The 12043-nt window shown below is 38.5% G+C and overlaps 1 protein-coding gene and 1 pseudogene across 1 annotated transcript; one reads left to right on the top strand and one right to left on the bottom strand.

Moving 5' to 3' along the window:
- Positions 1-981: 981 nt before the first annotated feature.
- LOC148691533 (E3 ubiquitin-protein ligase PRT1-like) lies at positions 982-6276 on the bottom strand. The gene is made up of 8 exons (XM_088683548.1): positions 6000-6276; positions 5586-5614; positions 5329-5508; positions 3970-4097; positions 3737-3890; positions 3487-3654; positions 2826-2935; positions 982-1571 (listed from the first exon to the last, which is right to left on the bottom strand). The coding sequence occupies exons 1-8, from the start codon at positions 6131-6133 to the stop codon at positions 1197-1199; spliced, it is 1278 nt and encodes a 425-aa protein (XP_088539674.1). The 5' UTR covers positions 6134-6276; the 3' UTR covers positions 982-1196.
- Positions 6277-7049: 773 nt separating this feature from the next.
- Positions 7050-9474, top strand: LOC148691532 (protein disulfide isomerase pTAC5, chloroplastic-like; annotated as a pseudogene).
- The last annotated feature ends 2569 nt before the right edge of the window (positions 9475-12043 follow it).

Genomic DNA, 12043 nt, shown 5'->3' with positions numbered 1-12043 from the left:
AATCGGCTTTCAACGCATTTTGATGCGCTCTTTCGAGAAGGTGGGTAGAGTTCTGGTTATGCCGGGTCGGGTGTTTACAACACCACCTCCTTCTCTCTATCTACCTTTGTTGGCGATGTTGTCCATTGTAATCTAACGGGCTTCTTTCAATTTTTGGCTGAGACCGGTGCAGCGTTCGTGGCTGGGAGACTGGGTGTGACTTCATTTCATCTCTACGATGCTGCTTGGTGGGAGTTGTGGCATCGATTTGGGAAATCGGTTTTGGGTGATCGGGAAGAACTATTGCGGTAGTGGGAGCAATCTGGAATGTTCTGGAGCTCTATATCAAAATTTGGAAGGCCCCTTTTTGTCTTGTTAATATTTTTTTGTGGGCTTCATCTTGTAGTTAACTTTTGTAATAAAACTTCCTTTCTACGGATAGGATTTATAAAAAAAGCTGTTTAATTCCTCAACAGCCAATAATCCTACCCACGAATCCCATCAATCTTCTTGCATAATTAGGGTTACCGATTGTATAACCCACACGTGAGCAGTCACATGCTCCTTGAAATCTCACTCATCCCAACTCACATATATATATCCTCGTTTGCTTTTTATAATATTAAAAAGTCCGAAATAACCGTGAAACCAAATCATGTCCAAGACATGAATGAAAAATTTAACGGGAAGAGTGAAATAACAAATTAATGATTTTGAAAAGTTGAAACCAACCCCCCCTCAAAATTCCAGCAAAAAAATAAAAAACAAAAATAAAAAATCAAAATGGTTATCAAATACTCTTAAGAAAGTGGTACTATCAAAGTAACTTAAAAAAGACAACGAGAATTTATCTGAAACTAGTTTCTGGCAGAAACAGTTAAACCAAAGATCCTATTGTATACTACATAGCAGCAAGGGAGGGAGGAATTACTAAAACTTCAAAATCAGGGTGACTTACCAGAAAGCACCTTAGCAATTACGGTAGCAAAAACCAAAGCAGCCTTCAAGAAGATGGGAGTTGCATTTTTACAAAAAGCAAAGAAAATATTTTCTATCAAACTATAACAGTGTTTCTGTGCTGAATTTGGCTGTAAACATACATTATAAACATGCAGAAACAATTTCGAAACAGGGAATTCTCATTCAACAAATCAAACATAAAAAAATGGACACATGATTTGCTGTTTTGGTTAGACTGTAGGCTCGTTGGTACCTTCTCATTCTTGCATTAAGTCTGGTAAAGCACTGCCATCAGAATCATCATCCAGATCTACAGAGCTATCAGCTGAGAATACAAAAGCAGGAGAACCATTTTGCACATTGCTAGGGCCATTTTCTGGATCTTCTGGAATGGGAGCAGCAGTGACGGTTTCTAGGTCTTCCTGAAACACAGCACCGTCGTCATCTAATTGATAGAGAAGCACAGGTAGTCTCCCTGGAGGTACAAGCTCAAGCTTGTGTTCTGGTTTATGTTGCTGATTGAATCGGCCAGGGATATTAGAAGGCTCATTGTAGCATGCTCCACATAAGTCAAAACCTATTTTCTCCACGCAGTCTTTGCATTTGTACCTCTCCCCAATAATTGGAGATACCTGCAAAGAAGAGCATAGTGCCTTACAAGTCAAAAGACAAGAAATAATACAGCACTTCTTACTATGATTTGCGGGGAACTCCCAGTTATTTTATTATTAAATTATTCTTTTCTCAACACTTTATCAACACATCAATTGTTTCCAACTGTGTCCCGTACTCTGATCATTTGAATGCTTAAAAGTTCACCCCATTTGCTTACAGAAAGGAGTACAGACGTGGCAGAAGTGTAGACACAGGTCAAACTAGTTGAGTGATTATATACATGAAATCAAAACAAGAAAAATGTATCCATAGCATATTATTTATTTGATTATCAAATAATTCATTCCAAATTTTCCACTGGTCAGCCGGCTTCTCAAAAATGTCCAGTTAAGTCTTCTCTCTTTAACTTGCATCATATCATGAACACTCTTATACCAGAAATATCAATTTATTATTTGATATTGGTGAAAATTTGGAAAAGAAAAACTTTATAGGATTTTGCAGTGCAGGGGAAAATGTTATAATTTTCGACTCCACTCTAGATCTTGTTCTTTAATGTATCTGGCAATAGACTAAACTCAGAGAATAGAGAATAACTACAAACACACAAGATTTAATCTGGTTCGGCAGAACTTTTTGCCTACGTCCAGTTGTGGTTATCTGGATAGAGAAATGACAGCTTCTTTAATTAATAGAGAGTAAACAGTGCTTTTGTAAACCCTAGAACTAATCCCTCTCTTTCTCTTGGTCTTGTTCTCTTTGCCCCTTGCTGCACCCTATTTATGAGTATAGGGTGCGGGTTACACACCTATTTACTGATTAGGACTCCCATTCTATTTGGAATAGGAAGTCCACTTAAATTCCTATAGCGTTTCTGCTTCTAGGATTCTGAATCTAATTGTACAAGAAAACTTAATTCTTTCTTAATCCTTGTAGGACAAGAAGATGTGCACCTTTAGCTTTCCTAATACAATCCCTAATAAAATAGGACACAACCATTGACGAGTCAATTCCTAATAGAAAAGTGGTTTTTTTATTTTTATTTTTTCACAAAAATGAACCATAATACATGATATCCTCCGAACAGGTGATATCCCCCACACCCATCTCCTACAGTATTGGGTAATTGCTAGAAAAATCTCTTGGGACCTACAAATTTAAGTTTGATCCATTGACTTTTAAGATCAAGTTAACAACAAATGAAGCAAGCCCCTGGCCCTTATTCCTAAATGTAAAGTTGATATGAATTAAAGAAGGACAAAGGACATTACCCCACAGCAATCACAACCAACTCCGTAATGAACTTTCTGCCCAGCCCAGCAAGATAAGTACTCATCAGAAAGTGTCGAAGATGACTGGTCAGCACGTTGACGAACATGCACTGAACGTAAAATCAATTTAATCTCATTTGAGCGCCAGAAACAAGACGGAAATAAGAAATGCAGGAAAAGCAATTAAGAAGAAAAAGGAAAGAGTACTCGAAACATCGGTAGTACTAAATCAATATAACTGCAGTATGAGTCTATGACTAATTATATCATCGACATAGTTGAGTGCAACATTAAAATATTGAATTCAAACCCTGAATCGGAACGATCTTCCAACATGATGTTTCTCTCTGTTTTATACCATTTATAGATAAGACTAAAATAAGATGCCTGATATAAACAAAAATTTTAAAAATTTCAAGTAATATTTTACCAAAAGAAATTTGGTTTTAGGAGAAAATGGAAAACAAGAACGATCTGTAACTCTGATTATTAAATAAGATATTTGACTATTTATTTAATTTCCAGTTATAGCTTAGAACAGTCCGGTTTTGTTACAATACCAATTTCCGAGACATAATCAATGCTCCTATTCTAGATAATAATAATGCTATTGGAAAATAAAGAAGCATCAAAATAATAAAAATTCTTAAGACTGTCATACGTTTTAGTGATGATACTCGTCGCTGCAAATAAATTTCAGGATATTGCTCCTCCAAGAAGTGCTCTAAAATTTCGCAAACACTAGGGAACCCCTTCGGATGCATGCTTTGACAAATCTGACACTTATAAATTCCATCAGCTGGAATGTTGATACAGGACTCACAATATACTGCACAAAAGAAAGTCTAAATTAGTATATATTCACATGCGCATAACTCTGACTACAACATACAGTTAAATGATATGGTTACCATGACCACAATTGAGAACAACAGGTTGAAAGAGCAGGTTCTTGCATGCAGCACACAGTAGATCAGAAACAGAAACTCTCTGGTGAGTTCCATTTCCAAGATTGCAATCACGTGAACAGCCTTCTTGGATTGCTGCATTTCCAGTAGCTTCATTCTGTTGCAGGGCTTGAAATATTAACTTCATAATCTAACATTGTTCCTGGAGAATTTACAAGTCAGGAAGATTGTCCTACCCCAGAAGAACAACTTTCAGAGTTCTTTGAGTGAACATTGCCCAGAATATTTGACTCCTCAATACGATGTGACCCGGATAGTGAATTATCAAATTGAGGCGAGAAGAAACCAACTTCCTTTTCTTCTTCTGGTAGAGCCAAGGAAGAAATGCAATAAATTATTTAACACATACTCTGTGAGATTGCAACTGCCATACAAATCAACTAAAGCTTCAGCACAAAGTATGATTATTCAGAATGTCAAAATAATATGGACACCCATCAATATAAAGAACATCATTCTTTAAGTGTCAACCCCAAACAGAAGAACCAAATGATACAGAAAAGACAATGTAACACTTCCAAATCTACTATCCACCAGCACATCGCATTAAAAGAGCCTAACCATTGTTTGAAGGTTTCCAAACCATTATTGCACTTCTAATATGAATTTTATTTATAAATACTATAATTTGTTGAAGGTTATGTGACCCTTTATCCACTCCTACAAAATATAGAGATGTCTTGTCTTATTGGATACAACGGACCTGGATACAACCATATCAGTTTCCAGAGATTACTTACCAGTTTATACACATATTATACGTTACAGCAGTCTAAAAGGAGTAAAAATGCACAATTTTGAGTTTAACGAAAGGCCACTTTGCGCTTGCAAAGTACCATATTCCAGAAAACCCAGTCCATCCCATGCCAAAACCCAGTCAATCCCATGCCATGCTGCCACTCTCCAAGGCATAGAGGTAAAAACCATTTGTTGCAATCATGGATTTTTGAGAGCTTTGGTGCAAAACTAATAGGTTTCCTTTTTATGATCACTTATACTCCTGAAAGGATAACAGAACACCATCAAAATTGATGGAAGAAGAAGCTACATTATTCAGTCCTATCATTGTGGTTGGATTAGACTTTGGAGCAGATTTCTGTCATTAGTTTCTCATTTACTTTATTAAATTCCCTTGTCTAGCAGGACTACGCCTATTAATTTTATAAATTCTTCCCTTGAATTCAATGGAGAATGCTGATGAATGAATACAACTACTATCAGAAGTTTTTTGGACTTGTTCCTTTGAAAGGAACTTCAGTGTGATGCCCACATAGTGAACCAAGACCTAAAAATTCACTTATATTCTCCATCATTTTACTGGTATCACAAGCAGCCCTTACATATTACTTAACACTCTGAGGAACCAATGTAGATTCTAAAGGATTCGTGCTCATAAAAAAACTACTTTTTATGAAGACAATTTCAAAGGCAAAGTGAGTCTATAAGTAGAGATAGAAAGTAGTGAGCATAGTAAATCATACAAAATGGTAAGAGATTCAAGACGGTAAATGTTCAAGAGATTCGGTAAAGCACACCTTCCACTTGTTTTCCTCTTCTTTCGTACACTCCAGGATACAACTTCTGGAGCAAGAAATGTATCAACTGACAGATACTCGGAAAATGATTGAATGGGTCCCGACAAATGGGACAATAGGACTCATGAAAAGCATTCATGGTGTTAAAGACACACCAGAAGCATGAAATGTGGCCACAACCTGCAAACATCATAAAGTCATCAAAAAGGGAATGAAACATATATTTCAAAATGTTGTTCAATGGCCTGATTCATCACCTAATACAACTGGCTTGTAAAGAAGATCCCTGCAAAGTAAAAGAAATCACCTTTAGGGATTTATCACGAAAAACCGCAGAATAAAAAGTTAATTCAACTATAAATTAAGCAACCAGTATAGCCAATTTAAGCTCACTCGATCAGACTAACTGACAGCAGAATCATGCTTTTATTCTACTCAGTTTTAAAAAAATACATGTAATGAAGCTGCCTATAATTCTTCATACACTAAAATATTCATGAAGTGCTAAATCATCAAACAAAAATTGCCAGCAGCTAATTATAAAAATTAAACAAATAAATGAAATTTCAAGCGAACTGATTGTTAATTAAACACCTAATCAGTGAAACAAACAAACAAATTATGAAATTGCAAGAATTGAAGAAATTGAAGAAATAGATTCAGAAACTGACAGGCAAATGCAGCATTCAAACTCTTTTCGGAATTCCTCGTCTTCGAGCTCCTCTTGCTGTTCTTGCTGTTGTTTGATCAGGGTTTTCTCGTCTTCCATATCGTATTGTTTGATTAGGGTTTTATCGCCTTCCATTTCGCATAAAATCTGAGAGTCGGAGAGAGAGGGGGATGATGTTACAGAAATCTCAGTGGCGGGTAATGGGGGCGCCTCGACCCACACTTCATCGGCATACTATTTTACCCCCTTCAAGTTTTTGTAATTTGCAAGATGGGGTCAAGACTTTGATTTTCTATCTTATTCCGTTAAAATTGGGGGTGGGCAAACGGGTAGAGAAACCGTAGGTTAGGATGGGTAGACAAGGTTTAGGGCGGGTACCGAACAAGTCCAATTTTTTTCGAGGATAATTGGGGCAAGACACAGCGTTGATATATAGGGGTGGGCTGAGTCCTAATATTTAGAATAACGTGACATTGGACCGGCCTATTTCTAAACGTAATGAATGGAATTTCAACCGTTAATTCTCCCTACCCTAGTCCATCGGGACCCCATCCTCTCTCCCAGAGTCGAGAGTCTCCAAACCATTCACACTCTTCTATCTTCTCCTCATTGACGACATCACCCTTTGCAACTCCATACTCACTCTTCTCAATGCTGTTGAGACCAAATTGCCCTTAACATTCCGTGTTTTGTAAAATTACCAAATTGCCCTTGACATTCGATATTTTGTAAAATCTTCATTCTAGCTTCAAATTTTGATCCACTTGTGTTCACACGTTCGTATCGATCGACGAGTTCTACAAATATACAACAGGAAAGGAAACAAAATACAAATTGAGCTACACATAAGATTCCACTTAGCCTAAGGGATATTTTTGTCATTTCCCACCTTTGGAGAATAAAATAGAAAAAATTAGGCATGGGTCGTAAAAAATATCCATCATCAAGCAAAACGCTCTATTAGATGTATAGTTAGGGACAATTGTGGAACCATGATTTTCCAAGGCCGGAATAAGGCAGATCGGAATATGCGTATCTCAGAAGTCCAGTCATGGACTCAACAACTCCAAATCAGGTTGAGCTACTCAAACGGACTAGTAATGCCACCACATCTTGCTATACTCTAGAAAGGTAGGTGAAGTCCACCAATTTCACTAAGAGTAACCATTCTTGTTCTGCAACACATGAAAACCTAATCCAATTGGGGATCAAAAAGGTTTCCAATATTCTTGGAGATTCCTAAAATTTAGGGATTGACGTGTGCCACAAGTAATCATACTCTTATGAGGAAACAATATCTAACCCTAGATTTCCTCTTGGATTCTCTCTGTTAATACGAATTCCAAATCATAAAGGGCCTATGTTCGACTAGTATAAGTACCCTCATCTTGGGCAAATCTCTAGTAACACTTCCATAATGCATTCATTATTCTCTTACCCATTGCTCGAATCTCAATATTGCTTACTAACTTGACCGTTAGAGAGCCTTTGGCTGGTACCTACTGTTGCTCTGACTTCAATTGTTTGCTTACTTACAGGTAGTCGGACTTGCTCACTTCCTCCGTCTGCAGCAGTGCTTGAATTTGGTTCTAATACACTACTTAAGGATGGTGAGCAAAAAATAGACCCGAAAAAACTAGCTAAAGTCGTGAGGAAAAAAGACCGTTGGACGGTTACAGTGGCAATTGCCAAATGGTGACAGTTGGGAGAGCACTTGATTGATATCCACTCAAATATATCATTGCTTTCACTCTTCACCCGTTCATATCTTCTTTGTCTTTTCTTCTTTATTTCAATTTTTGTCTGTAATTTCTCTTAGATGTCTGCAGCTTCCTCCCTCACTCTCTTTCTTCACCTCATCTTCCCCATCTTCTCCCCAAGTGCCACCACTACTACTCTGTCTCCCTACTCTCTCTCTCTCTTTCAAATCCTTAAAACCCCTCAACATCATTTGCTTCTCTTCAAATTATTCTCACAACGAAAGCAAAAAGCCGAGTGGCTCTGCAAAGAGCTACGATGGCTCCGCAAGGAGCAGAAGTGGCTCTAGGAGGAATAGCACTGGGTGTGCGACCGTGACACACTCCTCCATGAGATTGCTGAGCTCAAGCTCAAAATCCAGGCTCCCGAAAGCCAAAGAGGACTAAGAGGAGGGGCTTCTGTGGTGTCGGAGTTTGACACCATTGCCAGCGTCACCGGTTTGTTTCAGATGCTCAAGGAGAAGGATTTGATAACAGATACAGGGTTGAGTCCCAAAACCGTGGAATTGGATCATCAAGAAATTTAGGAGATTCAAGAGGAGGTGATTGCTAAGAGGAAAATGACAAGGAGCAGAAGCGCTTTGCGGAAAGGATTGGAAGGTGAAGAGGTTCAAGCAATGCAGCATACTTTTGAAAGGCGAATTTTATTTTTTTGGTTTCTACGATTCCTGAGCTTACAATTAACTAAATGCATCAACTCTTTCATAGTAGAAACTAGAAAGGTGTAAAAATTTTCCAATTGGGTTTCTCTTTCTTATTCTGCATTCAAACATGTTCCAATATTCGATTGTTTGAATCGTTGATGACATGAAGCATTGCTAAAATTGGGGTTTTATTCGGGTGAGGAAGACATGGAGTTTTCCAGCTTCTCAAGCAGGACAGAACACGATGTCAAGACTTGGCAAGGAAGTTTCAGATTCGTTGTATGTGACTGCGCATCATTCGTAAAGAGAGAAATTTCAGAACAATGAGGTTAAATAAAACAATGGCAGTGGAAAGTTTTATGTGGGTTACTGAACTTGTAATAACTTGTTTGACAGGCCTCCTTAGACGTTCCTCAAGGCAGAATAGTGGTTGCATAACTTCTTGTGTATGCGGATCAACAAATTGAGGGTGCAGATGACAAAAGGGTGGCTACACCAAAGGTATGTTGGGAACATGAGGTTCTAAGCTAGCAGCATTCATACATTAGTTACGGGATGTACTGCATCAGCCTTTACTAAAAGGAAGCAACTGATGTTTTAAGTTTCAGTACCAATATATACTTCGGAATCATGCTTCGAACTAACATAATGGTTTGATAAGTCATTTACTTGCATGCCTTACTTCAGTGAAAAATAACAGTTTGCATCGTTAGGAACCAAAAACTCGTTTGATTGTTCAACTTGAAGCAAATTATGCCTTCATGTACCAAAGAAGCAATCGTACTTTTTGAAAAACAAGCACTCATACTTAGTTGCGAAATTGACATAAATCTCTAACTATTCCGCTAAATTGGAAACGAAGTTTTGTGGTTGAGCTTTAGCTAGCAACTCGAAACATTGTAATGATGCTTCTAATGGTTGAGTTGGTTGTGCTGTTTAGGAGGATGCAAATGGAGGTACAGTTACTTTTGCAACTGACATATCAGAGATCCAGCAAATAGTAGTGAAAGAAGAAGGCGGTACAGAAGTAGAGGTATCCCACCATCAAGTTTTTCTCTTAAGAGAGAATCGCTGAGAAGATTCTACTAGACTTATAACCAACAAGAAAAAAGGTGGTGATGGCAATATGGCGGGTACCTCAGCAGGGTGCCTTACATGTCGAGGGGATGGCGGCATACTATGTACAGGTACTTCCTGCCTGTCTTCCGACTTTGTCACGATTTAGGTTCACTTCACTCAATCCAACCCTACTTCATACGCGTGTGTATCTTCATTCACTGTCTAAAAGAAAATTGAACAAAGCTTTTAGTAAGTGACAGTTTTTACATGTGTAGAATGTGACGAAACAGGCGAACCAAACATCGAAGAACATGTGAGATGATTTTACACAGTAATCATTAGGTTGAATGATAGAAGTTCTTGGATTGGGTGGAGGAGGGAGCAAAATGTTCATATTGTGAAGGTCTCGGATATACGATTTGCGACGTATGGAATGGAAATCAGTAGTTTAGCCATGAAATACATACTTGTACAATTCGGTACATGTGCAATTTTATGCTATAGTGCATTTATTTGGCTGTTTAGTGACAATGTATTTAGATTTATACACGAATGCGGAAAATGTACATCTATTGTATGTTCTCCCCGCACCATCCTACAAAATCTTGGTTGAAAAAGTTAAGATTTTGTTTGTTGGAGGACTTTTAGGTTGAGTTGGACTTGAGCTTTGAGAATGTCCTCTTGTCTCCCTTGGTGCGAGTTCGCAACAAGTCTCGGGATATCTCGAAAGTGATAGCTTGTCTTAGGAAATGCCCTGGTAACATCAACGGCTCGAAGATAGCAGGAAAGATCAAGATAATGACTTACTCAAGTGAAGAGTGGTGTGGAAGCTACAAGATTATCATTTTACATGAGAGAGAAGGTTGGCATGGTTGCATGGCATTCGTGACACACCCCGACCTAAATCGAGGCATGTTGGCCGTCACATGGGGGTGACGTAGCCAACTACACAGTACGGAAGTGATAGTGATAGAAAAATACGGGTAAATAAAAACCAAATAGCTAATCGACACTAGACTAGCATATCAATGCAAGTGGAAGTGCTTAGAGTGTAGGTACATACACACAACCAGAGCGTAGGTATCAGAATGCAGTCCAAAAGTCTAATTCCTAATTATACATATCATAAAAGAAACCCTACACTGGTGGATGTTTGTCAAAACCGCCGTGAAGTCCTCATGAGCCACCAACACGAACTTCTATCTAGAACCTGGAGGGGCGCAAAACAAAAAATGTGAGTGGGCAGAAAAAAAAAACTTTTCAAAACCATTTATATTTTCAAATATAATCACCCCTCACCGTAAAACCTGTATAATTTCCCAGAAAATAGTACCATATACGTATATAATAACCCTGCTCAAAAGTAACAAGAATCAGATATATGCCATGTCAATCATCTCAACCATGAATAAGTAAGCCAGGTAGAATAACTCAATATAAAATAACATGTCAGCCGGAGTCACCTAACGTGACCTGTACGGCTGAGTCTATAACTCATCAATCAAGTCTTGCACATGAGTCGAAACCACCAAATGTGGTATGTACAACAGGCTAGGTGTAAATGAATACGCTTAAGTGCTACGATCACGTGAAGGCTGTACGAAGTATCGCAAGTCACCTACGAGTTGGAACCACCTAACGTGGTTTGTACGACAAGCTGGCATTTGCCTTGGATCCAAGGTGAGCGTGTGGTGCGGAAGGTGAACGATCACGTGAAGGCTAGGCCCTGGCCTTGGGCCAAGCATTAACACCAAGATGCAGGATATTAATCACTAATGCAACTCATCATAATCATACTCATTACCGTCGCTACCATCAATATATACTCACCTGAAGCTTACTTGAGCGTCCCCAGCATCATGCAACATCAAGCAAAGCTATAATAAATTCATATGCTAAAATATAAAGCAATTATGACATGGCATTTTAAATGTAAAGACCATTTAAAACTATTTATGGGAAAACGTAAAGCATATATACCTATATATAGAAAACCAAAAGCCCACTCACTGGTATGTAGTCGGGTCGTAATCCCCAAGTCTCGCCTTGCTATACGTGTCCTTTGGAAACGTCTCACTTATACGTGAAACCACTATTTTAAGGTCAATTTTAAGTACATAACCAAAACCTTGTAATAATTTCTCATACGTTGCTCAATTGAGGTATTTGAATATACCATCGTGGCCTACTCAACACCACGAGCATCCCCATATTTTTAGAAAAAATTTCCGACGTCCCATGCGGCCACGCGCAGTGTAACAACCCATCCTGGGATTTACGGAAGAAAAAGGGTATTTTTGTATTTTCACTAAGTTTGGGGGATATTTTCCTTTTTAAAATGGTTTTTGGGTCTTAAATGGTGTGCCCAAGGGGCCTACCCCTATTTTGTGTCCCTGGTTTCCCCTTCCCCCGTGGACTCATCTCTCTCCCTTACTTTTTTCTCTTCTCTCTCCCCCAAAACTCTCTCTGCAACCCTCTCTCGCTTCTCTGCGCTGTCCCCCTCCTCTTTGAAAACAACACACACACATAGCTACACATACATACTTACATGGTTACACCTAGTCACCATCTCAATGGAGGAAGGA

Source organism: Pyrus communis, chromosome 13 (assembly GCF_041283825.1).
Source record: "Pyrus communis isolate YQ-2024b chromosome 13, ASM4128382v1, whole genome shotgun sequence".
In the NCBI taxonomy this organism is placed as follows: domain Eukaryota; kingdom Viridiplantae; phylum Streptophyta; class Magnoliopsida; order Rosales; family Rosaceae; genus Pyrus; species Pyrus communis.
Note: the sequence above shows the minus strand (reverse complement) of the source record. Positions and strands in the feature narration are given on the sequence as shown.

What these genes read in the sequence shown, in the direction of transcription:
- LOC148691533 (XM_088683548.1), bottom strand. Translation starts at nt 6,133, where the DNA reads ATGGAAGGCGATAAAACCCTAATCAAACAATACGATATGGAAGACGAG. An exon ending in TTTGAATGCTGCATTTGCCT is followed by an intron (nt 5,615 to 5,999) that starts GTCAGTTTCTGA and finishes TTTACTTTGCAG; the next exon opens with GGATCTTCTTTACAAGCCAG. An exon ending in ACGAGTATCATCACTAAAAC is followed by an intron (nt 2,936 to 3,486) that starts GTATGACAGTCT and finishes TTTTACGTTCAG; the next exon opens with TGCATGTTCGTCAACGTGCT.